Consider the following 27,656-nt stretch of genomic DNA (forward strand, 5'->3'; position numbering starts at 1 on the left):
TTTAAAATAATAGTAAAACCATTGTTTATAAATTTATTCTTCAGAGAGGCTCAGTTGAACATGCTGGGAAAAGAAAAGCTCTCAGAACTTAACATTAGGTATAAATTTTCGGTTTAACATAAACAAAAGATATTTCCCAAGTATAAAGTGCACCTTTTGAAACAGATTCAAAACAAACCCAAGCAACAATAACAAAATTATATTATTCTGGACAATATTTGATTTTATGCAGACAAAGGGCATAAATGCCTTCACTCTATGATATTGTTGTTTGAAGCATAATAAGCTCTTTAAAAGCTTTTAAAGAGACCACAAGCCCTTGTAACAGTTACCTGGTTCACCTGCAGATCTGAAATACTGCTAGAGACAGGAACAGCAGACCATACACATGAGCACAGCCATGTAAGAAAGCAGCAGAGTGCACAACAACTTCTGGTTATTTCAACAAACAAAATCTGAGTAAGTGCATGGATGCTGATTCTACTTCCCTCTGCCTAATGGCATCAGTTCCCCAGATAAAAAGGGCAAAGGAGACATGACTAGAGTTCTGCAGGTCACTCATAGCACCTTCCCACTGGGTTAGTTTTCAGAACCTACCCTGGCCACCCACCTCTGACTGCCCAAACTGAACACTCAATGCTTTTCGCCCCATTCCAGACAACAACTCCACAGCTTGTTCTAATTTCTGAGCATTACTGAACCTTTCTTCATGTTTTTAGTTTTGAGGGCAGACTTTTTGAGCTTTTAGGTTTCATTTAATGAAAGCAGCCTTCCTTTAGACCTGAGTAAAAGATGAGAGGAAAAAGGTCTTCCTCGGTCACTTGTTCAACGGGACAGACATTCAGCAACATTCACACCAGTGATGCCAGTACAGAAAAACTGTCAGAACCCTCACAGGTCTACAGGGGGGGGAAAATGACACAGGGACAGCCATTCAGGAGAACAAGGCAGGGACACAGGAATGGAGGGATTCCTGAAGAGCCTGTCTGCCTAGTACAGTGTAATCCCAAACAAGGTGCCTTTGGTGCAGGATGGCAGAGCTGGCGCAGCCTCTGGCTGGCACTACCCACCTGTGCTCACCTGGACAGCTCAGCACCCCTGCAACCACTCACACCATGGACGTTTTGAGCAGGTTTTGCAGTTCCGACAGTAAAAATATAACATTCAGTGTATCAAAAGTACACAATAAAACTATAAAAGACTGCATGGCACAGCAATGCATTGTTACTTCAATAAAAACTGTGGTCACTCTTATAGCAAAAGTCCTGCATTTCCATCAGCTTTTTGAATATCAGAAAAATAATCTTTGATTATCAAAAAACATCCCCTCTCCTGTCTTTTTTTTTTTAAAGGAAATTTGTTTTGCTATTCTTGAAGATGCCATCCTCAGTTATTTCTTCTTTACCTCACTATGTTTTCAGAAGCTTACTTATCCCTCTCTTCCCCAGGTTCCAAAAAAACCCCAATCCCCCAAAAAAACCCATCAAATCTGAGGTGGGATTTTTTCTGCTAGCTCATGCAATAGCAGAGTCAGCTAAAGAAGGGATCAGGACTAGACGGAACAGTAAAATCTTGTGGTAACAATGAATTGCAATTTTTAAAGTTACTCTTCGTACACAGTGCCAATACATTCAAAAATAAATGAGAATTGAGTTTACTCAGTTGTAATAAGTTGTTTTTTAAAAGTCTATTTGGAATATGCACTTTGTTTAAGTATGTACATTAAAACATACTGTATTGTAAAATGCATTTCTGCATTGTTCCATGAATCCTTCCAGTCCATCCAAATGGCTTTTAGAAGAATTGCTGCTCAGGTTTGCTCATCTTCTGAGGAAGCAGACTGAAGAGTGCCAAAAAGAAACATGTTACTCATTAAAAGGAAGCCTTTGTTTGCAGCTGGGTTCTGAGGCTCTCCTGTGTTCATCATCTCTCACATTATTCCAGGTTTTCTTCATTGGAGTTAGATGTGGGGCAACAACATCACCATCCTAGTAATAAAAGTCAGGAAACATTAATGATGTTTGCTTTCCATTCTAAAGCAGAGGAAAAACAGCTCAGTCTCAGGCCTAATAGAAAAAATCAATACAAGGTCCCAGAAGCAACAAACACTGTGTGTCCCAGAGACAGAAAATGCTGTAGTCAGCAGTGGCCCATCTGAGAAGCCACCACCATTGGCAGTCCAGCTCTTCCTAAATTATTAGCAGCAAACCTGGCAGACCAACAGGCTGTATCCTGGGCAAACAATCATTAGTTTAAGTGTCTCCTCTGACTTCACCACAGCACCTCATTTAGACTGTTGCAATCGACCCACCCTGGGTGCTGGGATCTGCCTTGCACTGTCTAAAGCAGGCAAGGTTGGTACAGCAGGTCTGAGGCAGGAGGGCTCATCTTTGTCAGATACAGACGTTAATCTGTGGTCAGGCACTGCCAACACAGACAATCAGCCCTCCAAGCTCAGAAATAAGCTGGTAAGAAGCCCTTTGCTATGCTCTGCAACATGACAGGGCCTACAAAATGGATGAACTGAACTAGAAGAATATGCTTACAGGACACACCCACACTCTACAACGAGAAAAAGTTTGTTGCTTGATTCATTTGTAAAAAGCTCTTCTGAAATTAGCTGCTCTGAAAAGACAGATGCCAGTAGAATGACATAAGAATGAGCCTTAAACAGAGTTATCCATGCCTGGAGCTGGGGCTCCAGCACGTAAGAACACACATCCTCTGGGGGGTCTCATGTCAGAGGATGCAGCTCTTTCCCCAAAGGACACCCACAGGCAAGGCCAGGTTGGAAGGAGCTCTGAGCAACCTGGTCTAGTGGAAGGTGTCCCTGCCCACAGCAGGGGGATTGGAACTAGATGATCTTCAAGGTCTCCCTCCAACCCAAACCCTTCCATGATTCTATGACACTTGCAGGTGTCTCTAGCACTGCTTCAGTGAAACCAAATAACCTTCAGATGGGAGCCATGATAAAACCAGGAGTTAGGTCAGTGCCACAAAGGCAAGGCCTGAATGCCAAAGTTACTAATGAAAAAGCAAGCTTATGGACAAAGATGAAGAGCTCTAAACAAGTAAAATAAGAAGTGAATGTTACCTGTGGTTTGGTGAAATCATTCTGCATACACCACTGAATAAAGTACTGTTTTGCAGCTGAAATAATATGTGGATCCTGACTTTTGTAATAAACCCGGATAACCTGCTCCGTAAATGTTATGGGTAAAAACTTGGAAACCTTTGGAATAAAACAGAAATAAACTTTAGTATTTCTTGGAATTGAGAGTCCACTGAACTTCAATTTTTTCATCTGAATACAAAAGGAAAGCAGTAAGAAACATCCCTCTACAATCCATGAGTTTCATCCAAAACAATGGTGTTTTTCTAACTCCCAGTCTATTCCAATTAAATACTGTTCATATGCAAAGGCTGTCAGGATTCCAGACTGTCATCGTACAACACGTGACCTGCAAGGCCATGGATTCCACCACCTCTTCACAATCTGTGCAAGAACAACCACGCAGGACTGTAACCACTTCCCTCACAATCTGTGAAGATGCTTTTCAGAAGCCAGCTGAGAAAAATAAAAGACTACCTGTTCTTTACTGATATTGACTGCCTTGGAAGGATCAGCCTTGCAATAGAAGTGAACCTTATCAATGGGATTCTGTTCTTTCATTCCATAATCCATGTTGATAACCTTGTGTGTAAAACAAAGAAAACAGCATTTGTTAATGTTTGTCTTTCGTTTTCTCGCAATAAATACAAAAGGCTGCACTATATACGCCTGAAAATGACAGCAATCAAACAGAACAGTAATTAACAAATTATTACTTAATAAAACAATCTCATATTTGTATTTTGTATCTTTACTTCCACCACCTCTTGCTCTGAAGCTGCCAGGTGAATATTCACACTTAGAGTTCCCAGCTGCTCTCTGAAACATTCCAGTTCCCAACACTGGACCAGTACTGGTCCCTTGCCAGCGCAGAACACACAACCTCCAGAGGAAGCAGCAGAGCTCACAACTATAAACATGAGGTTTAGACATTATTATTATTTACATCTGCCTGGTATACCAACAGTTCAGTGGTCGGCAGGGGGGTGCCCACTTCTCCACAACTTCATTTTGTGGGACAAGGAAAGCCCAGGCAAATACTTTAAAGCTCCATAAAGTGCGACAATTTTATCTGGTGAAGGGAACCTTCAATGCAAGGGAGCTTTAGGAGCAACTCGTGCTGCACTCTATGGAAAAGCATTCCCCAGCCCTTCCCAGAATTAACCAAGAGCAGGGATTAAGCTAGTGATACTTGCAGCTCGCTACACAGCTCTCTCCCGTGTCTCAGGCTCTCTGCTTCCCCCCAGAGCTGGCTGCAGACTGAGCTGTGGCAGCAGGGTGCTTCCTGCAGCAAACCCCAGCAGTGCCTGCCCTGCAGGCTGCAATACCAGAAGCCTGGAGTCACTGTGCCTGTTTTCCTCCCTCTGGGGCCAGCAGGTGACTTGCCCTGGTGACTAACAGCAGTGGTCCCTGGGCTGCTGCCATGGACACCCCCGTGCCAAACCCCTCTGGATTCCTCACTGCTCCTTTGCGGAGCAAGGACAGTCACAGGAGAACAAATCTGTCACCGGGAGCAGTCCCCAGATGATAGCCCAGTGAGGTGAGGCTGCCCACTGCCTCTGCCTCAGGCCCTCCCACCGCAGCAAACCTCCCCTGGAGAAGCTTGTTGCACTTAGACCCTTAAGCTGAACCAGGACAGCAGCTACAAGGCACCCTGTGGGTTTGTTCTTTCACTACAAAGGCACTGAAATGTGTCTCCAGTCTTCACTGGGTACACAAGGCCCTCTGTGATTGAGAAGTTTTTACTTGAACCCGCTCTGAGAGGTATTTACATCAACTATGAAATTCTCAGCCTTTAGCTCCACATCTGGAGGATCCTTCTCCGGCTTAGAATTTGCAATACTTTCTGCCAGGCTATTATTCTGCAAGAAACAAAAACCAAAAGATGAGCTCAGATTACATTTATGCACTCTCAGGTCTAGATAAAGGCAACAAAACACATGACACAACATATCACTAAACTAAATCTTTTAACTCCTCACAGCTTGACAGACTGTTCTTGCAGCTATCTGGTTGTTCGAATCCCTGTATACCTTAACCATAAGTTTTGTACCAGTTTTTAGAAACAAGCAAAGTTTATACAATTGAGAATACACAAATTCTGCCAGCCCGTGGAGGAAGAGTTTAACACCTGATGATGGGGCAGGGGGAGAGCAAGAGTGAGACGTCCAGGATGCTGAAGTGTGAAAGCAGAAGATATATACCTTCAACCAACTGTTTCACCAATGCAAAATTTTTGCAATTAAGTTATCCAAAGCTGAATACTAAATGTTTTTACTGAACTTTTTTTTTTTAATGAAGGGTGGCAGGATCTCACTCTCTAATAAAGCTGTTGTATCTATAGAGTGAAATATATAGAAAAACCCAAGAGACAGACACGATCAGTAAGGTCATTGATCACTATAAAAAAAACAAAAACCCAACACAAAAAATACCACAAAAAGACCAGAAGCAGCGAGCTCCTATGCAAACTTTGGAGGGGATGGTGATCTACTCCAAAAGCTGAAGCCCACAAAGGGGGGTTTGTTTGGTTTTGGACACAAAGGAATACTCCCTGATGATACCTGGGCCAAGCAGAGGAGCACCGTGTGACAGAGACAGAGAAAAATGGATGGTCAGCAATTCTGAGAACATTTTTACAGGGACAGAATTCAGAACCTTCCACCAAAGGACATTACCTCTACAATTTCCTTCTTTGTTTCAGGTCGAGTCTCTCCTAAAAACTTGTATAATTCACGTCGTTCTATTTTACGCAAAATTTCTCGTGCCTCCTCCAGTTCTGGGTGACTTGAGTGCAGAATTTCCAGGTAGATACTGTCTGCCAAAGTTGCATTGATTTTTGTTAAGTATGTTTACAATCCAGTGTCACAGCAAAATGCAGGGACAAAGGTTAAGGCAACACGAAAAACTGCTCCTGCTGGTTCAGGAAAGACATTTTCAGGGAATAACTGAACTAAGTCAGACAATGAAAAGTCACAGTATCATCTTAATTATCATCAGATTCACAATGGTTGTTGGTGGAAAAACTAGCTCAATTCTCACCCTTGCAATATATTTTGTTACTTCACTAGAAGTTACTTTCTCTTCTTATTGAGCCAGTCTTGTTCAGCAGAATATCCTAAACCCAAGCACTAGGTGGCTCAGGACACGGATACTCTGTCTTGTAAAAAAATAAAGAACTGTCATTAAAGTTTCAGAGTTTCTCAGACTTTGGATGCCAGCATCGAAGTGTCCCCTCCTGTCTCCACATGACAGTGACATGCACACTGAGTTTCCCACCATCAATCCGAGCACCAAGACAGAGGTTTCTTTTGATGTGGCTTCTGAGCAGAAAGGTTATTTCTGGCTGTCCCAGAGACTGCTGCTGCCAGGATGCTGCTTGCTTGTCACAACCACCACGCTGCTCTGTGGCTGTTCACATTCCCTGGTCAGGAACATCTGGGCAGCCTCGACACATGCTGCAAGCACAGCCCAGCAACACCCACCTAGAGCTGAAACTGGCCTAGGGAGCTCCCAAGAGAAGCAACCTATGAGCCATGCACCAAAACACCATGAGGATTGTTTTCATGGGCAAGGTCAACCAAAGTCAGGAACTTCTCCACAAGGAACCACAGACCAGGTCTCTTCAGACAGAGGATAGATAATGCAGGAGAAATAAGAGGCCCGTGAACACCTCTCCTGCGCAGAAGCAGTAGTGACAATTTGCTGTCTCAGCCTTTACTAGAACTATGATCTACTGACAAATCAGGAGCCAGCACATTAAAAACCAACAGTGGTTCTTCACCCACCGTGGAAGAAAGCTAGGGAGCTTTTTGCTGCAGAACCTGACAGAGGTTCATAATTTGCAAAGGTCCACAAGGTAAGTGGACAGTTTCACAGGAGCATCACTCACCATGGACTGCTGAAACAAGCCTCTCAGGAGGCCACAGGTTGCAACCACTAGAAGCAGGAAAGGAAGTGCCTTAGTTTAAGAGGAGGAGAATAGACTCGTCCTTCATGGTCACTGTTACATCTGGTGTTGGTACATTCCTCACATCACTCTCCTTGCTGTTCAACCCTCCTGGCTGAACAGGACAGTCCCAGCAAGCAGTTCCTTGCTGTGGCAGACAGGACATAGTCCTGGTCTCCTTGCCCTGAACTGTGCCCCTCACCAGGTACTGCAGGTAAGCAGGCAGTTACAGCAGGACCCTGGTGCTGACCTGCCAGCACAGCTGATCTTACAGACCAGCCAGCCCACAGTAACAGATCCCAGCCCATGAAGAACTTCATTTCAGTTCTTTCCTTTCTGCCCAGCCTTCCACAGCCCAGCACTACAATTCATGCTTTCCAATAGCTACTGCCCCTTAAAGCCAGCCCCTTCTCCTGCTCTGAGCAGAGGTATGCAGTGACAGAGGGGATATGCAGCTCCTCACCTCAGTACAATGCAGCAGCGCTGTGGTCAGGCTGCAGATGGCTGTGGCAGATGAAGGACTGCCAGCAGAAGGTCTTTAGTATGACAAAGGCTAAGACACACAGGATCCTTTGCAACAGTGCCTTCAGGCTCTGTCACCTCGTCCATGGACCAAAGATGGAAGTTCTTGAGTCTCCCTGTTGGCCAGCCAAGGCTTGGTGATGGATCCTCAGAAAAGCTGCCTTGCCACTCAGGAAAGATGCCTTGGGAGTCCTCATGAGCTGTAGTTTGACAGGTGCTGCAAGAGCTGCCACTACTCAGAGCACTCCTGAGCAGGGCCTGCAGCATCCTCTGCCCTGCAGCCACCCCCACACCCGCGCAGCAGGGTCTGCCTGCCCACGCCGGCCTCCACCCCCTGCTGCAGCTCCCAGCACCAACCAGAGCAGCACTGGTGGCCTCACAGCACACACCAGGAGGGGCAGGCAGGCAGGGTAGCAATGTCTCAAGCAAATCAAATCAGACCCCATGGGTGCCCTTGGGAACAGCTTCACGCCACAACACACATCCAGTACCACTCCACCTGACAGAGCTGGATGTTGTATCACTTAGAGCTGACTTATATCCCACCTGTGACAAGTGCAACAAACTCAGGGCACAGGCAGGACCTTCTGACAACACTGCTGAATTTGAACGTACGCAGAACATAAAGTTGCTGCTTCTCTCTCAACGTGGAACTAATTTAAACTAGAAGGTCTTGCTCTCCCAGCAAGATATGAGAGCACAGGCACTGGATGGCCCAGGCCTGCCCCACCTTCTGTGCAAAAAAGCTGTAAAACCAGCATTTTAACAGGTACTCATTTTCTTTTACTTTAAAAAAAAAATGTTTGAGATTTCATACCAGTTAGCTTAGTGTAGGCTTCCATGTCCTCCATTGCTGTAGAAATCCGATACATTTTTCCTCCAGAGCCTCTTATTTCAAAATATTTGTCTGCTTTTTGAAAGGCTTCTGTAATCCTAGTTTGAGACAAAATTAAGACTTTAGGATAACATTGTTTTGAAACACCTCCTTGCTCAAGAGTCAAAAGAGAAACAAATTAGTATGTTATAAACAGAAGACAACAGACAAAACCTGCATCCCCAGCACACAGCAGATGCTGATCACACAGCAACATCTCCTGTTTCTGTGCTGTCATCACACATTTCAACAGAGATTTACTGGGAACAGGCTGAGAGCAGACCATAACCTTTAGAAGAATGATCAAGTTCACTCTGTTCTGCTTCAGACTGAGTTTAACACAGCTGAGACAATTGCAGAACCCTGCAAGACAGTGACATGGCCACTCAGCTGCAGCGAGGCCGCCTCACACACAACCATATCCTCATACAGACACCTTGCTCCAAGAGCTAGCTGAGAGGATACAAAGCACTGTAAAGGGAAAGCATCACACACATGGTGTTTTCAGGTGGGAAAAAGTTATGTTCTAAAGATCAAGTTCTTCCAGAGTTCCCTGTGCCTCACTGTCATTTCCAGTATGGACATTCTTTTGGAAAGGCCGTTATAATTATGGGAAGCCAAGGACTAAATTTCTAAACTAAAAAATAGGTTTTACTCATCATATTTAGTTACTGTCAAACCTGAGCATTTTTAGTCTGAGTTTCAGAAGATCCTTAAACCAGAAGCTGAAGTTTAAAAAATGAAACAGTCCAAATCACTCTTGTACTGTGTAATTCTTAACGTTCCTTTTTTCCAAAATCAGCAGATGGTAACCTGGCAGACAAGATCCTAATGAAAATATATTTTGGGATACGAGTATTTCTGATTTTCAAGAAAAGTAAAGAGAATAATGTTACAGGGAAAATTCTATAGACGTCAACAAGATAGGTACAATAGCAGGCAGCCAGCTGAGTTAGTCCCGAACAATTCATGCATTACATAAACACAAAGTCAGGCCTCAGCTGAGCTACATAAGCTTGGTTATTACTTTACTCTGCAAGTAACCTTGCTCCAGTTTGATCCAGTTTGAGCTAAGTGGTCTCTAACTTGCAGATAAAGATTTGACCTCAGTTGTCAGCAGTTAAAATGGCTTAAACACACCCTGGTCTGGTGTTTCTTCAGAGCTTTAGTAATTTTCCTCTAATTTAATTTCCTGTGGAAGGATGTTTTTGTCCTACTCTCTTCTTTTTTTTTTGTTTGCTTTGTTAATCACAGACTCTATGATACTCTAAGCACTAAGTCTTTCCACAAGAATTTGCTTTTATTCTATGTCACATCTTATTGATTATCTTAATATTCCAAATGGATATGGATTGTTTCGAGAATTTAAAAATAAATGGAATGCAAAAAAAGGAAAATATACTTGCATTAGTTCAATGATGTTGCCAGTCTTATGCTGGTATGCTCTCCGGTGCAGGCAATTCCGGGTGTGGAACATTTCATACAAATTTCCAACTTCCTGAATCAAAAAAACCCAATCCGCTTTTACTTTTGACACTGTCTTACTTGCAAAACTAAATCAATCAATCAAATGAGTTGTCTCCTTCCATTTGCAGCATAGAGCAGGATAATTATTATTCACAATTTACAAATTTTGGAGAAGAACTCAGGCCAGCATGGGAGAGCAGAGCGCTGGCAGCGACCCCAGGGAGCCCAGGCAGAGAAGAGGCCCTCTCGCTCCTTCAGCAGCCCCTCACCAAAGCCACACTCAGCTCTTGCTCAGAAGACCTGGAGCAGAATCATGCCGAGCTGACAGGTCTGTGGAGTCTCCCCGAAAGGACCTGCCACAAACAGTGGCTTCTCTGTCCCTCCCTCCCTCCAACCACCAGCTTCGGAGAAAAGCTTTCAGAGCAGCAATTTCTTCCTCTCTTGGGCTGAAGAAGCTCTGGGCAGCCCCCCAGGCCCCTCAGCCACTGGGTGCAGCTCCCCCACGTCCCCGTGTGCTCTCAGTGCTCCTGAGCGTCCCTCGGCTCCCACACACCCCTTACCTTGTCACGGGTACAGATATGCTTCTGGTTTTTTACTTCACAGACCCGAGTGAAGACAAGCAATCGCTTATAATCAAAATTATTCGGGATTCCCAGGTGATGGCAATCCCTAAAAACATTCCACAGAGAGTGTTTAACTACATGGTCCTATTTGTACACACAGTAGCATTTTTACAGTAGGAATTCATAATAAAAACTGTAAGATTTGTACCTTGCAAAATAATCCCACTTGTCAACGTCAATGCCATTCTTTTTGTTAGCTACTATCTCATAGAGGAAACTTTTCTCCTTTGGTCGACCATGGTAGGGCCACTAACAGGGGAGCCAGGAAGAAAATAAGAAATTAAAGTGTGCAAACAATGTCAAATCAGTTTTTTTAAGACAGCAGGAATACACTTTGACTTAGCCTGTGATAAGCACCCAACACTGAGGTAGCAAAGAACACAAAGATAAGGAAAGAGCTCCCAGAAGCTGTTAGGCATTAGAAATCCAGAACTAGGGCTTAAGCAGCTGTCTTCTCAGGATCTCAGGAAGAATAAAACCCATGAACACAAGTATTTAATTCCCTATTCTACTAAAACAAAGCCTGCAGCTTTGAAATGCCCAAAAAAGCACAACATAGCAACAAAGAGGGGAAAAGGTTGGAATCATTTAATATTCAGGTAATTAGTTAAACCTACAAACATGTCACTGTCTTGCAGTCTTCTGCAATCAACTATACAACTTTATAGAACAGAGTTTTAAAACACTTATTTAGACATAGTAAACAAAAATTGTTTGAACAGCCAGCTATTTAAACTCCTACCCCACAAGGGACAATTCAGCCATGAGGCAAACAGGAAATCAACACCAAAATAATAAGATACAGGTTGCACATTTTCTTGAAAATTTAAAGATTCTTCAGCTAAACAAAAAATGCCATAAAGTGGCCTTGAAATCCTGAAGGTGGAAAACATCATATGCAAACATGGCTTCCATGTGATCAGCACGACAGAAACACTAAAACTGATGTGATTCGGAACGGAAATGCAGCAGGAACTGTAAGCAGCAGGAAGGAAGCACATCATAGAAAAAAATACCATGATAACAAAGAGCTCTGCTCCTGGGCCATGTTGAGAACACTGTTTGTGTTTAGTACACAAACACCTGTTGTTCATGGCAGGACAGACTCCTGCAGCACAACAGCCCCACTGCCAGACACTGTGCCAGCGCAGCAGCCTGTGCTCTCTAGGGTACCACAGGACAGTGCCTGCCAGGCCAGGCCCTGTGCCTAACACCAGGAGGGTGCTGCCACAGATCATGTATGACACTCCTTTTCCTGGTATCCTGCTGGAAAACAGGCGTAGAATCCTAACAAGGAAAACCAGACATGGGGTAAGAACCTGGCACAAGATCAGTGGTTAAGGAGGTAGCAGGATTTACCCCAAGGGGATAAAAACCAACCTACAGCTTTTGTAAATGAACATCCTCTTCCTATAAGATCTCAGACTGAATTTCATTATGCCAAGTTCCCTATGTTTGCCATCAGATTGCTGGAGTACACATGGCAGAACTACCCACTACTGCAGCAGAAAATAACAGGCAAGTGTGAACATTTGCGGGTTACTTGTTTGGGACAACATACAAATTCTGATTAGTACCAGATTGTCCTGACAGATCTCCCACTGACTTCAGCTGCCACCAGCTCTTAATTCTAGTGGCAACTGAATGGGTGTCCTTGAAGAGATGACAACAGCTGTAAAGTATAAAGCAAGGAGAGACGACTTAAGTCTTTCACAGAGTTGCAACGATTAACAATCACCATCTCTTCTTCCTTGTCTCTTCAGGCGACTCATTTCTTCGAGTCTTATTCCTGCCTCTATGTACTGCAATTAATTGAAGCATTTTGCTGCTGTCACCAAAGCTGATGTGGGCTCTGGCACTTGGGCCATGCTTCTGATTGCTCACTGCTTCGTCTCTGCCAGTGCTCAGTTTTGTTATCCAGACTGAGGGAGCCTGAGTGCCTCCTTTTCTCCGGGCTGAGCCCCTCCAGCTCCCTCGGCTGCTCCTCATCAGACTTGTGCTTCAGACCCTTCCCCAGCTCCATTGCCCTTCTCTGGACACACTCCAGCCCCTCAATGTCTTTCTTGAAGTGAAGGGCCCAGAATTGAACACAGAATTTGAGTTGTGGCCTCAGCAGTGCCCAGCACAGGGGGATGGTCACTGCCCCTGGTCCTGCTGGCCACACTATGGCCAACACAAGCCAGGATGCCACTAGACTTCTTGGCCACCTGGGCACACTGACGGCTCACGTGGACCAGCACCCTCAGGTCATTTTCTGCCCAGCCACTTCCCCAAGCCTGTAGCATTCCATGGGATTGCTGTGACCCGAGTGTGGGACCCAACACTTGGCTTGTTGGGCCAAGGCCAACTGTATGAGGTTCATCAATTCAGCACGTCCAGATCCCTCTGTAGAGCCTTCCTGGCCTTCAGTAGAGCAGGACCTGCCTCTCCTAAACCCAGGCTGGTTGAGCCTGATTCCCTGGTTGTCCTGTATGTGCTGCATGATGGCACTCAACATCATCTGCTCCATGACCTTCCCCAGCACCAAGGTCAGGCTGACAGGCCTGCAGTTCCCTGGATCATCCTTCTGACCCTTCTTCTTGTAGATGGGGTCACATTTGCCAACTTCCAGTCAATTGGGACTACCCGGGACTACTGGTAAATGATGGAAAGTGCCTTGGTGAGCACTTCTGCCAGCTCCTTCCGTACCCTTGAGTAGATCCCAATCACCAGTTAGGTTCACTAAATACAAATAACATTCCAGAGCTTTCTTCTAATCTGAAAACTTTTGGTTCAGAATTCTCAGGGAGATGTAAGAACACAGTGAAGCTACTACCTCCTGCCAGCACTGTAAGAAATAAACACTACACTTCTCTGGCACCAGTTGTGACAGGATTCTCAGAATTTCATGGGGCTAAAAATAATATATAGCAGAAGCCAAAATTATCTACTTTCAGCAAAATTAAGACATTTATTGGGATAACCACAGGAGAAGTACACTGACTCACCGATTTCTCACAAGCAGTTTCATCTATAGGCCCTCCTATTTGTTCCTTGATAAACAACATATCTTCTTCCAGGACAAGACCATATGACTTCATGACTTCTTCTAGTTTATTGGAAGTTATCAGGTGCTCAAACATTTTAACAGAAGCAGTTTCATGCTGTGAAAAAAAAAATCCAAATGTTGTATTACATGGTTTAAGCATCTTTCCTGCAGTGCACAGCCTCCTCCCAAGCAGCAGCACTGCCTGGCACAGCCCATGGGCAGGCTGGTGTGAAAGTGCAGCACCTGGGTGATTTTCTATTTATCTTGCATTAAACAAAACAGGAAATCACCCAGCCTACAGAGTCCAGAAACACACTCTTCAGCAGAGAGCTGTTAATTTTGAATTTTCACAAACAGCAGTAAGGCAGTTACAACGATAAAAGACAAAATAATTCTGCTGCTTTGAATTCTCTTCAAAATTTCTGGAAGTTTGAATTCTAAGCACTGTATTGAATAGTCTTGAGCTAAAATATTAAACCAGAAAGGAGGCTGCCAGTTGGTCTTCTGCATCTGTAAAATATATTCTGCAGAAAGCTCTCAATACGCATTTTAAGGCACAATGCTGGCTAAAAATGATCATTGCAGTCCTAACAAATTCTGCCTCTTCAGAGTCACACTACAGGAACTGACAAGACTGAGACAACTCATTTCTGTGTCACCCAGAAGACATCTGCAGAAGAGAAATCCATGCATCCACACAGATCTCACAAAAGTACACAGCAGTCCAACAGCATGTGCACTTTTAGGGAAGAGATGGGGGTGACACATCCATTCTCCCTTCTCACTTTTTCTGCATTGCCAGTAAGGCTCCATCTGGCTGTGCTGAGGGAGCTGACGTTCCCCAGACATACAGCTGAAGACAACAAGGAAGTCATCCCAAGACTGGGAGACAACACTCTGGTTTTCAATTAAGCCAACAAAATGATGCAATAAAGTAAAGCCAAGTGATCACCATAGTCTCACAAGCAATGGCACTCCTTAAAGATTAATTATTTTGCCTCCAAAACTCTCAGGTTTGTATTTTTACTTCAATAGTGAAAAGCCTACCTTCCACTTCAAATCTGGACGAGTCATTGGAATAAATCTTCCATCAAACATGTGTGAAAATGGCCCATGACCTTAAAAATAAATATTACACAGGTTTAATCTGAGATATGGTTGGGAGCAAAAATTTTTTGAGCAAGCAAAGGATCTGAATTCTCTTGTATTTGACTTGATCTTGACATATCCTAGAACCCTAGACTGATTTGGGTTGGAAGGGACCTTAAAAAAATCTAGTTTCACCCCCTGCCATGGGCAGGAATACCTGCCACTTGACCACGTTGCTCCAAGCCCAATCCAACCTGGCCTCGAACACTTCCAGGGATGGGGCAGTCGCAGCTTCACCTGTGCCAGGGCCTCACCACCCTCTCAGGGAACAATGTCTTCCCAATATCCCATCTCACCCTGCCCTCTAGAAGTATGAAGCCTTTCTCTCCTGTTCTATCACTCAGGCCCTTGTCCAAAGTCCCTCTCCAACTCTCTTGGAGACCCTTTTAGGTGCTCCAAGGCCTCTCCAGAGCCTTCTCTTCACCAGGTGAACACCCACAGCTCTCCCAGTCTGTCTCCAGAGCAGAGGCGCTCCAGCCCTCAGAGCATCTCCACAGCCTCCTCTGGACTTGCTCCAGCAGTTCCACATCCTCCTGACGCTGGGAGACCCAGAGCTGGAGGCAGCACTGTAGGTGGGGTCTCACCTGAGCAGAGCAGAGGGGCACAGTCCTCTTCCTTGTCCGGCTGCCCACGCTGCTGGGATGAGCCCAGGACACAGGGGGTTTCTGAATGCCAGTGCACATGCCAGTGGTCCTGTCCAGTCTCTCATCCATCAGCCCCCCCAAGTCCATCTCCTCAGGGCTGCCCTCAATCCACTCTCCTCCCAGCCTGTATTTGTGTTTGGGATTGCCCCAACGCAGGAGCTTGCCCTTGGCCTTGTTGAACCTGTTGGCCTGCCCAGGTGCCTTCCCTCCAGCCTGTGACCGCCCCCACAGCTCCGTGTCATCGGCAAACTGGCCAAGGGCGCATCGATCCCACTGCCCGTGTCACCGACAGAGAATCAAACAGCACCGGTGCCAACACTGACTCCTGAGGACACCACTTGCCACTGGGCTCCACCTGGACATTGAGCCCTTGACCACAACTCTCTGAGCAAGACAACTCCTTACCCATCATCTGTGAGGAAGATTCAGTTGTAGCAAGTGCACTTTCCTAAGGCACCTTAAGTACTACAGCACTTAAAACCAGTTGTGGCACCTACACCACAGGCAAGTACTGCAGCAACACTGAGAACTCTGTGTCGGCTCTGAAGAAAATAGGTAGTTATAAAATAATCGTAACAGTTTTTGAAAGGGCCACTAATTTTTATTCTGAGAGGTTTTAAGAGACCTGAGTAAATCACAGAAGGAAGTGGACACTTCAGGCACTGAGGGCAGAACTCTTAACACTATTTGGAAACAAGACAAAACACTAGCTAAGTGGCTACAGATTCACCAAGTGGAATTGTCTCCACAGAAGTACTCCAAACCAAACAGAACAGATAAAACCTGTCTTGGAATATGGCCATGCACTGAGCAGCCCAAAACAGCTCACAGTTCTGATCTCACAGCCAGCTTTTCACCCTGGTTAGCTTTCAAAGAGCAACAAGTCATCTCAGGTGTTCCTTACCCAAATCGTGACAAAGCCCAGCAATTTCTACACAGAGGATATCTCGCTGGGTTATATCCAGTTCTGGTTGTCTCTCCTTCAGTGTACGAACCAGACATCCTGCTAGATAACCAACCCTGTTGCAGGAGAAAAAAAAAAGGGAAGAGAGCAGTGGTTTAGGCTGAACAGAAAAAGAGTAGTTCCCCTATTCTATTTTGATCAATTAAGCCCTTATCTGAGAGGCACCAAACAACAAATATCCAAAACCTGATCTGAATCACAGAAACAAACTATTTCCTGTAGTAGAGTTTTAGTCATCAGTAACACATCCGAAAGCAAAAAAGCATGGGACACCAGGCCCAAGAGACAACAGCATCCTACAGTATTTCATAACACACAACCCCAGAGTAGCTGTGTAAAGGAACAGCAGTGCATTACTGACTGTGAATCTTGAAGCACCTCAACTTACAGGAATCCTTGAATTCTAGTCAGGGCAACTGCAAAGGTCCACAACAGTCACCAAAGCATTTGATTCTTCTTTCAAATTGCTGCTTTAACAGTAGTTCATGATAGTTATTTCTCTTCCTTTCATTCATTTTAGATTTGACATTTGATTTCATTCAGTGAGACCCTCTTTTCTTATGACACAAAACACACAGGAACAAAGACATAGCACATACTCCCGTAAACTGTTTACGAGCTCTACACAAACTCCTTTTCTACTTGTCCCAGCAGTCCCCCTTGAAGAACAGTTTAAAGCAAGACAAGGTTTCCTACAACAAGGTAATAACTTTTATTAGATGAAATTTTACTGTTTGGTGTTCTTTTACTAGACCAATAAGCACATAAAGCTCATTTCTTCTACTTTGACACCGTAGAAACCTTTGAAATTACACACAAATTGAGAACAAATGTCCTAAATTTAACTCTATAGGTCAAAAGAACTGTTCAAAAGAAAAGGTTGCTGATATGACTGTGATTTTTAGACTTATGTTGTGGAAACTGTTTATTTTCAACCGTATTTCTGTCTTTTCAGGTGTAGCAGACCAGATGCAATCAATCCAGCCTGCTTCATTGATTTGACTCTTTTGCAACAGCCATTTACATCTTGTTATAAGTAAGCCACACTTATCCACAATATTTCAGCACTAACAAAATCAACTTTAGGCTGGCCAGATCACCTGAATACAAACTATTGACTGGCTTAATTTATCTGCACCTTGGTATATACCCTTAATACAAGCTTAAATTTGTCATTAATCAGCTTCTCAGTGGAGTGTGAATGACCTAGCAATACTCTAGGAATTGAAAGAAAGCTATACTTCTACCTCATTTAGCTTAGGAATTTTTCTGATCTCCTGGCCTTTGTAAAGAGCTGTGCCCTAAATAACTAAGGAATTTGTATTCCCTTGGACTCTGTAATTTTAAGTTGTTTTTGCTTAAATGTACGTTTAGTTTAGAGAAATGAAGATGAAAACCTGAAAAAATTAGAAAACAGCTGAATCTGCACCTAGAGGAAACAGTTTAGGAGGCCTCCACACTTCAGAAAGCTCAATAAGAAACTGTTTTGCTAGAGAAGCAAATTCAATAAAGAATTGCCTAATTAAAGAGGAGTCTTAGATTATCTTTAACCAATGATAAATAAATGAAATGTTTTAGTAAGGGCTCAGAATAACCAGATAGAAGACCAGAGGTCAGCAGAAATTAATCACACGTGATCGGGAATTTGCCAACGTGGACTGGGTTGCCAAAGGACACGAGGGAGACCTCGGTGACGACCCCCAGGGAGGAAGGCAGACAGCCCACTCCTCAAATTCCTGCCAGCCAAAGGACGCTAGATGGCAGTCCTGCTCATGAAGGGACAGCAAGATGAAATCAGAGGAGTACCTTACATCTGAATTGGGCAGGACTTTGGGTGGGAACTTCGGATGTTACAATGTATTTAAACCTCGAGATAATGTGTCTGGGTGGGCATGATATGGCGAAATATTCCGTCATGCCTCGGTTCAATGGCAGTCTGCTATTGGATTTGAGTCCTTGTTTCAGAATCCTTGTGCCCATGTAAAGGGGGTACTTTTGATTTAGATGACCAATGGAGCATAGAGGCGTGAGAAAGTAACAAGTTATACAAGGATGTGAAACCAGCCAGAGTATTGTACAATGTACCTTTATTGTACAAGTTAACTGAAAGGTCCATTGTGTCTTTAGCAAGTCGACTAGATGTCCCCTATTATCAGAGCTGAGTTCCTCCTTGGCTTGGCCCCATACTGCAAGATAGATACATCTACCCTTGAAACACAATGGTAGAGGTCATACATAGGGGTGAGAAAGATGATGGTGAGAGGAAGATGATGTGAGCAGGGGTCGCTGGCCCCTTGCCCTACAGCAGGGCATGCACAGACTGTTGCTCTCAGCTGATGAACAGGTGGGGTTTGGCTGCCACTCAGGCATCACCTTATACTGCGTCCTGGCCCTACGTGGTGTAATGTGGAACTGATAAAAATGGGGTGTCAGGACTGCTGGGGTGAGCGATCCTCATCCTGCCATGGAGACTGTGTTGCTCCGCGGGGACGCCCGCTAAGCACGGGCACCGACCAGCTGCTGCAGATCCTGACAGCCCTGTGAAACGGAGGTAGGGCCTAAAGAGTGAACTCTGAATACTGATCGGGGACACCCCTGCTCAGAAGAATGTAATGCTTAGCTAGAAACAGAAACCAGAGGTTAGGGATTAGATGGTACCATACACCAAAAGAATGCTCACACCCCTACATAAATAAAGATAGGGTAAGAATACAAATAGATAAGGGGTGAAATAGGGGCTTGAGTTCAAAGTCTTGCAAAATTCACCATGGAGTCAGCAAAAATCAAGAAAGTTGAAGAGTTCAGCCAAGGAAGAAGAGTAAAAATAAGACCCTGTGAGGCTGAAGAAACAGGAACGACCACCAAACATCACCCCAAAAAGACAACTCCACCCCAGACTCCGCCCAGACTCCGTCTATTATGAATATTATAACTAGATGTTGCAATTATATGAATATGTATGTAAAAATGTTGTAATCCCTCGTAGAAATTCTATATAATCATGTCTTTTCACTGAGAAGGCAGAGCAAGTTTGTCCAGGGCAACCTGGCTTGCTCTCCAATGTTGCCTAAATAAATACCTTGCTGTTTAAAGGCTAAATATTGTCTCTAAACAGTTCCATTGCGCCTTTTTGGGCATCACCTGGCCTGTCTGTGTAGGTAAGCACAGTTTATTGACCGGAAGCAACCAAGAAAGCAAATGTTTTATATCCTTTTTTGTATCCCTTTAATTCCCTTTTTACTAGTTAATACTGTAATAAAAGCTATTCATAGTATTGTATGAATGCCAACTGATAAAGTAGGTTTTTTGTATTCTTTTTTAGCTTTTGATTCTCTTTGCTAGTACTTTTTTATTCTCACTGCAATAAAAGATTTTTTATTTTGTAGTGTTTGAATGTCTGTTGTACTTGTCTTTATTCCAGGCATGTATTCAAATGAACTAATACAGTCCATCATCTGTTTCTGCTTAATTGAATTACAGTATCAGCCTGACAACCTGCCATTGATTGCATAAGGCACACCTAACTACAAAGGCAAACATTACAGATCAAATGGATTTTAGCTGTCCTGGACAATGCAGCTGTCTGGCAAGTCATTTAGAGCAGCCCCGGTACCCTTACTATGTTTATGCTTTAAAACTTAAAATTTTGACTCACAGTCATTAATTAACATTATTCTTAGAATAAGAAAGGATAGGGAGGAACTCTAACATTGATCCATCTCATAGGTTTCTTTATCTGTCTTTTTTAAAGGAAGTTCAAGGGAACAGCCCATAATCACATGGGATATCCAGGAACATTCATGAGACCAAAACTGCCACCACAGCAGTTTTCACCAATGCCTCTTGGCTGGCACTCCACAGCAGTGGAGCCAAACTCAGGGAAATCCAGATGCAAGAGAGGCATGTGCCAGAACCACCTCCTTACCCAATGGAGTGTTCAAAGCGGTTGTGAGAGGCTCCTGGAAAAACAAAGTAAGTGCCACCCAGCTGCTTGATGTACCGGAGGCGCTGGAACTGAGGAGTGTCGATGATCCGAACAAGCAGGGGATGTATTTCAATATGCCCATGAATAGGATCGTTAAAAACCTACGAAAGCCAAAAACAGTGTAATTAACATGTAACATTTGACTTTGAAAAGAAACAGGCAGCAAGGTAAAGGATATCCAGAATGGTCAGGTATTTGGTGGGAGAGATTGTTCATCTTCTGTAAAACAGCCATATACTGCCAACCCCACACCAAGATCTATCACAGAATCATAGAATGGCTAGAGTTGAAAGGGACCTTAAAGACCATCTCGTTCCAACTCCCTGCTTACGGGCAGGGACACCTTCCACTAGACCAGGATGCTCCAAGCCCCATCCAACCTGGCCTTTTCAAGGCACAGGGCGTCCTCAACTTCTCTGCACAACACAACTATTTCAGAGAACTACTCAAGCTTGACATCAAAAAAAATAAAGCTGCCTATTTCACATAGCAAGGGAATTAAAGTCAAAATCCCTGAAAATGTTATCTGTACCTGTGCAATTCCAAAACTTAACACTTGTGAAAACCGCCGTCTTTATTAATCGGCTATTCCAACTAAAGCAATGCATGTCTGAGATATCCAGTAAAAAGTGTTTGGCTTGACATTGTTCATGATTTTTAAAATCAAAGGAAATTTTGCTGAGTGGAAATGAAGATTTACCTTTTTCATAAAACAAAATGCAAGATAACTGAAATATGAAATAAGTACTCCCTGATAAGCACACATTTTAAGAGACATCTCAGTAACTACAGTAACTCAGTAGAGAAGGTAAACACATTTAATCCTTGTCTTCAACCAGCAGGTAAAACCATTCCATCACACACCTATCCTGGTAAAATACTGCGGCAAATAAGGTTTTCCTGTGCTCTCTACTCTTGGTCACTGAGCTGGAAGGGCTCTGGCAGATGTGCAGATTACTACAGAATGTGCAGCCCTGGCCCCAGTTAAACCAACACACACCACTGGGAGAAACAGTTGGACACGGCAAACAGTGGAAGCGAGGAGGAGTCTGTTAACCCAGGCCTGGGGCAAAACTAATAAAATAAACCAAGAGGAGACTCTACACAGAGGGATGTGAAAGGGGAGCTTCTCAACACATGTCAAACAGCTCTTCTGCTCACTGAATCCCACACAACCTCCAGGTGCCCACATAAAGCTCCCAGCTGATGACTTTAACAATTCTACCGGTTAATGTGGTTTTTCACAGACCACCACGATCAAGGGCTTGGAGTTTGCTGCTGTGCAAAGTAAAGGCACCAGCTGGCAGCACCGGCCAAGGGGAGGGGAGGCAGGACCTGGCCGTGGTGTCCTCCCACCACGGCGTGGGGGTACCTTCATCACGTCCACGTGCTGCTGAGGCAGCTGCTTCAGGCAGGCCAGCACTTCCAGGCGCTCAGCTGGGCAGCTAGAAGGAAAAAAAGGACACTGAGAACAAAGTTTGCAACGCATTTCCCTTTACAGTTTGCAGTACATATGGAATTACTTGTGCAAGTTCATATTACTCTGATATTCACTGACTCTTCCAATGGGTCAAGGCTTTAACTTTTTCAGAAAAATACTGAAAGCATTTATCCTTCTAAAGTCAAGTATAGAAAGAAGAGAACAAATAGCTACAGAAGTTGTCACTGTAAAGCAGTGTAAGTGCTTCTCCCACTTACACAGAACTGAGAAATAAAACCACTATGAAATTCTCTAAAAAAACTGATGAAAAAAATTGTGTAAGTCACATGTGGAGATAAGTCCTTTAAATTTATGGGAATGACAACATGTAGTTCCTGAATAACTGATATTTTTTAAGGTTGAAAATTTCCTTAAACCAAAATATCGTAGTCCCAATAAACGATTTTTTTAAAAATGTCTTTCAGTTAGTCAACTCTGTATTAAAAGTTTAATTCTGCCAAACTAACTTGAATTTCACACAAATTAATTTCAACTCCAACACCGAAACCACTGCAGTTTAAAACATGCTTTCATTTTGTTGAGAACTCATTCTTGTATTTTGCAAAGGTATTTTGCTGTAATTTTTAATAAATTATTAAAGGTCTCCTTCACAACACACAGGTAAACTTCCAGTGCAAGTACTCTGTAGCCACAGCAGTCTAAGAGCACAGGTAGGACGAGTTTGGAGGGAGTTAATACACTCTATCACATCTCCTTTTAGTAACTCTGTCTGCAACCCTTGCTCTTGAGCTACATGGTTACAGCCTCAGTATGACAGCAAACACCATCATGAGAAAATACAATTTGTACTTTTTTTCCAGCAGTTAACCATCCTGAGATCAGTTTGACATCAGTCTTTCAGTGCTTTAACAGAAAGCAAAACTATAAAATGCCAACTCATAGCAAAAAACACTGCTTGATGCACTACATATTCTCATCCAAATAATTCAATAATTCACAACACATAAAACATTAAAGGCATATGATGTTTGTTGGTGAGCAGTGCTTGTCTAAACTACCTGGTGTCCCTTTCCCTACAGGGAGCTCTCGGGCTGCAGCTGCTGCTCAGACTGTCACAAGCCTTTAGCTGGAGAATCTCTCCTATGGACATAGGCTGAGAGAGCTGGGGCTGTTCAGCCTGGAGAAGGGAAGTCTACAGGGAGACCTCATTATGCCCTTCCAATACCTTAATGGGACTTATAAAAAGGAGGGAGAAGGACTTTTTATGTGGACAGAGAGTTTCAGGACAGGGGTCAATGGTTTTAAACTGCCAAAGGGCAGGGTTAGATGGGATACTGGGAATAAATTCCTCCCTGTCTGGGTGGTGAGGCCCTGGCACGGGTTGCCCAGAGAAGCTGTGGCTGCCCCGTCCCTGGAAGTATTAAGTGTTCAAGGCCAGGTTGGACAGGGCTTGGAGCAACTTGGGCTAGTAGAAGGTGTCCCTGCTCGTGGCAGGAAGTTGGAACAAGATGATCCTTAATGTCCCTTCCAACCCAAACAATTCTAGGATTCTAAGATGAAAAGAACCATTGGTGGTGCTCACACCAGTGTGTGTTCCATGATATGAGTCTGAGAACAAGTACAACTCTGAGAGCAAATAAACCAACATTGTGACCAGCAACTACTAAACAAACATACTGTAAAAACTTTGTTTTAACATGCCCTGGCCAGATCAGTTATCTCAACCCTTTGTGCTCCAGGTTGGGCACTAAGAAGACTGCCATGGTTTAATCCCAGCTGGGAACTCAGTCCCAAACAGCCGCTCGCTGCTCCCAGTGGGATGGGGAGGAGAATCAGGAAAAGCTGAAACCTGTGGGTTTTAGCTGATATTAGTGCTACTACTAATAGTAACGAAAGGGGGAGAGAGAGAAACAAAACCCAAGATAAACCAGTAATGCCCAACAGTCACTCACCACACCTCTGATCCATGCCCAGCCCGTCCCCCAGCAGTGACCAGTGGCTCCCGGACACCCCACCACTACCACTCTGTTTCTACACTGGGCAGGAGGTTTTGTGGTACAGAACCTCCCTCAGGCCAGTTCGGGTTGGCTCTCCTGGCCATGCTCCCCACTCAGTGGCAGAACACAGGACATTGAACAGTCCCTGACTCAGAGTAAGCACCAACTGACTGAGCACCACCTCAAACATCAGGGTGTTACCAACACTGATGCCACACTAAATCCCAAACACAGCACTGTACCAGCTTCTGGGAAGAAAATTAACTCTACCCCAGCTAAATTCAGGACAGGAGAGCAAACATCACAAGAGTGTTTTTGAATGAGCTGTAATGCTGCAAAAAGTACAGCAGTAGCAGCAAACATGGTGGTAACAACACCCAAACAGGTAACAATAGCCCAAAAAGATACTCTGGGTCACACAAAGTACACAGACAGGAATCGATGACAGTTTTGAGACGCTGAGGCAGTGCAAAGCAGCACCTGGCATGAAGCAAGGCACTGCACTGCTGCACTCTGGGCACAGCCTCTGGGTTTGGAGCACCTGGTCATGCTTTTAAATGCCACAAAAATTCAGGAACAAGGAGAAAACTGAAAAATAGCCAGGAATGTAAGGAGAAAGGCATGTGGGCACCTCCATATTGAGAACCTACCACTGACTGCAAGTCCAGGAACAACAGAGAAAGGACACTGTACAACTGACAGTGCAGCTGATATACAACCACCTCTCTACACTGTCCACAGAGTATGGGTCAGAGCTGCAAGGGCTGAGAGACCAGCAGAAGGAAAAGGCCTGATGAGGGAGGCTGGAAGTCCCCACATCAGTGCCCTGCATGTCTTACTGTCCTGCCCTGCCTCCAGGAACACGAACTCGGTTTCGGTTCAGCCTCACAATGACAAAGCACACTGTCAATGCAGTCCCGGTGTGAACAATGACCTGGATGTCGCAGCACAGAGACTTCTCCATCTTCCTTCAGATGGAAAACAAGAGCAGGGATATCACCTGGAATCTACATAGTCAGGCCACCTCAACGACTCAACACACAAATCCTGTGTTCGTACTGTGGAGTTCCAGGGCTCTGCAGGCAGAGTTCTTCCAACAGCCAAAGCGGCACTACTGCTGGCTGCTTAGCAATGGGGAGAACTGACACTTCCTCATTCACTCCCCTCCTTGCTCCCTGCTTTGCCCCCACCCTTCCTCCTTCCTCATGCCACAGGTGACAAGGACGAGAAAATCCCTTTCCTGAGCCCACTAGGAACTTCACTGTTCCAGAGAGGTGAGCCAGACAGCCACACTCATCATCCACACTCAGCATGCTGCATGCCTCACAAACATCCACTGCCAGGAACATGGGAGCACATGGGAAACCCAAGGTGCTGCCTCCAGCCTGAGCTCTCCCCACTTATCATCCTGGAACACAGGGAACTAAAGACATGCATTCATTACTGGCCTGTCACAGAGAAATTACCAAAGTTCCTGCAAGACACAGTGTGCAGTGGAGAGCAAAGGGATAATTCTTTAGCGTGAAGTTGATGTTTACAAAAGTTGGTAGGCTTGAGCAATTTCTCATCCACTTCTCAAAAATTTCAGCACAAGAGAAACAACATGTCAGATCTCACAGAAGAAAACCCCTTATAAAAGAAAACCCACAAGCACCTCATTTCGTAACTCCAGCACCATCCACTCTCTACATCAACTGAGATGTGCTCCCACTGCCAGTGTCCCATGCTGAGGGACTCCTGGCTACCCCCTCCTGCCACCCACGTTCAGCACCGACAGACCCACCCACGGGTCCGACTGCCCCCAGAACGGCTGCACATGTCCCGTGTGTCCATACAGGTACCTGATGCTCAGCCAGCCAGTGAGGTGCTGGAAGCAACCAGCCTCCAGGTAAGTCCTAAACAGAAATTAGACACCTGCTTGTCATTTCAGACAGACAATTACCTGCTATTTCAGAAATAAAAGCTTTCACCTGCCCTCCACGACACCACACCATGTCTATCTGCATACTTCAAACACTTGCAGTTAGAACCCTTCTTCCAAAAAAAGAGAAACCACAAATACCCTAATGACTCCTACATGTCTTACCTCCTCCAAGGCACAGCCCTTCTGTCTTGTCCCCTTGGGTCACATCAGCTTTTCCTTCCCTACAGATATCCACACCCAGACACTCCGCCCTCCCTACTCGCCCTTCCCACACCGGGAGTGCAGCCAGGATGTCTCAAGAGAACAGAGATGGGGCCCCTCATCTCCAGCACAGTGTGAGCTCTGATGAGTTTTCAGCCAAGGAGTCAACCTCCACACCAAAGTCTCAAACCCCCAGCAGAAAGCACAGCTCTGCACTTGCATGCACCAGCCAGATAACACACCCCAATCTGCTTCAGGACCACCAACCCACAACATCAGCAAAGAGCCTGAGCTCTTTGGTGGGTCTAGAGACAAATTTGGAGGAAATAGTATAAATAAGCCTACCAAAGGAGTAAAGAAAAGACATTCAAGATTAAAAAGCACCAGGAGGTATGAGGAAAGCAAGCAAACCCACATCCCTGGAGACAGGAGCAAGCGAGGACCCTAGTGAGGCAGAGAAGGGGCAGAGGGGCTCTTCTGACACACAGGACTGTAGGACACATTCATATCCTCTCCTGTTCCAGAAGAGCAAGAAAGTATATTCACCACCAGACAGACTACCAAGGTTTTGGGACCAGTCATTCCCTCACTGCTGGGAACAATGCTTTCCACACGATCGGGTTTTTAGTTTCCCATGGTTACTGGGCAGTGAGAGTCTGCGCCGTGGCTGGGGCTGTTCTGGGATCAGCAGGAAACAGGAATTGCTCCGGAGGGTCTGGGATCAGCCCCACCGACCAGTCTTCCCCCACTGACCCTAACCCCTAACCCTAACCCCTAACCGCCCCCGCCCGCACAGCCGCGCTCGGGGCGGCCCCGGGCCGCAGCCGGCAAATGTTTGTGCCCGCAGCCGCTCCCCTCGGGCAGGACCCGGCCACAGCAGCTCCCGGGCCCCGGCAGAGCCTCGCCGCGGGCGGCCGGGGCTGCGGGGCCCGACCGAGGGCCGGGGCTGTGCCACCGCCCACCCCACGCGGGCGGCTCTCACCAGACGCGGGTGACCTCGGGGGCGCAGGCCGGCAGCTCAAGCAGCATCCTCCCGGTGACTCCGCTCTCTGCGGGGGAAGAGAAGCGTCAGCGCCCCGGCCCCGACCCCCGCCCCGGCCCCCGCCCCGGCGGGCCGTACCTCGGAAGCGGCGCAGCAGGCCGGGGTTGCCCACGCCGCAGCGGGCGAGGTGCTGGCAGAGCCGCTCGGTGTCCCAGAGCCGGGGGTCCCCGCGGTCGGTGTCCCGGAGGTCCCCGCGGTCTCTGTCCCACGGCCTGGGGTTCCCGCGGTCGGTGTCCCGGAGGTCCCCGCGGTCTCTGTCCCACGGCCTGGGGTTCCCGCGGTCGGTGTCCCACGGCCGGGGATCGGGGCCGGGGGACCCGTCGCTCCGCGCGCGCTTGGCGGGAGCGCCCGCCGGGCTCCCCATCTCACGCTGCCACCGCGCACGCGCCGCGCGGCCCCGGGGGTCCGGCGCGCCGTGACGTCACCGCCCCGCGCTGCCCCTCAGCGCTCCCGGGCGTGGCCGCCTCAGCCTGGGCTGCAGCCTCGGCCACAAACACTGCCCACCGCTGAGCTGCTCCAAAAGGAGTTATGCCACAGCGCTGCTGCCCTCAAGCTGCTGCCCAGGACACCCAAATCCCAGCTGGGCCAGGATCTCCTTCCCAAGACATCAGTGGCCGTAGGAACAGCTGCCCCCCAGCCGCTCCAGGTGTGGGGATGGACAGCACGGCCATCGCAGGCAGTCACAAGTAGTGTCCCAACATCCATGAACACAGCTCTGCTGCCCAAGCCCTCTG

General features: G+C 45.8%; 1 protein-coding gene across 2 annotated transcripts; it reads right to left on the reverse strand.

Moving 5' to 3' along the window:
* Positions 1-27,287, reverse strand: SAMHD1 (SAM and HD domain containing deoxynucleoside triphosphate triphosphohydrolase 1). Of its 2 annotated transcripts, XM_017835583.1 has the most exons (17): positions 27,206-27,287; positions 27,001-27,175; positions 26,863-26,929; positions 21,690-21,762; positions 20,258-20,418; positions 16,273-16,388; positions 14,623-14,693; positions 13,535-13,690; positions 10,696-10,796; positions 10,485-10,593; positions 9,864-9,955; positions 8,401-8,516; positions 5,791-5,930; positions 4,885-4,974; positions 3,590-3,694; positions 3,095-3,232; positions 1-1,988 (listed from the first exon to the last, which is right to left on the reverse strand). In XM_017835583.1, the coding sequence occupies exons 1-17, from the start codon at positions 27,284-27,286 to the stop codon at positions 1,866-1,868; spliced, it is 1,914 nt and encodes a 637-aa protein (XP_017691072.1). In that variant the 5' UTR covers position 27,287; the 3' UTR covers positions 1-1,865. The 2 variants fall into 2 exon arrangements, with proteins under 2 accessions (XP_017691072.1, XP_017691073.1); XM_017835584.1 differs by lacking the exons at positions 21,690-21,762; positions 26,863-26,929; positions 27,001-27,175; positions 27,206-27,287 and adding an exon at positions 26,442-26,633.
* Between the last annotated feature and the right edge of the window lie 369 nt (positions 27,288-27,656).

The sequence above is a fragment of the Lepidothrix coronata genome, unplaced genomic scaffold (assembly GCF_001604755.1).
Source record: "Lepidothrix coronata isolate B3197 unplaced genomic scaffold, Lepidothrix_coronata-1.0 Scaffold260, whole genome shotgun sequence".
In the NCBI taxonomy this organism is placed as follows: Eukaryota; Metazoa; Chordata; class Aves; order Passeriformes; family Pipridae; genus Lepidothrix; species Lepidothrix coronata.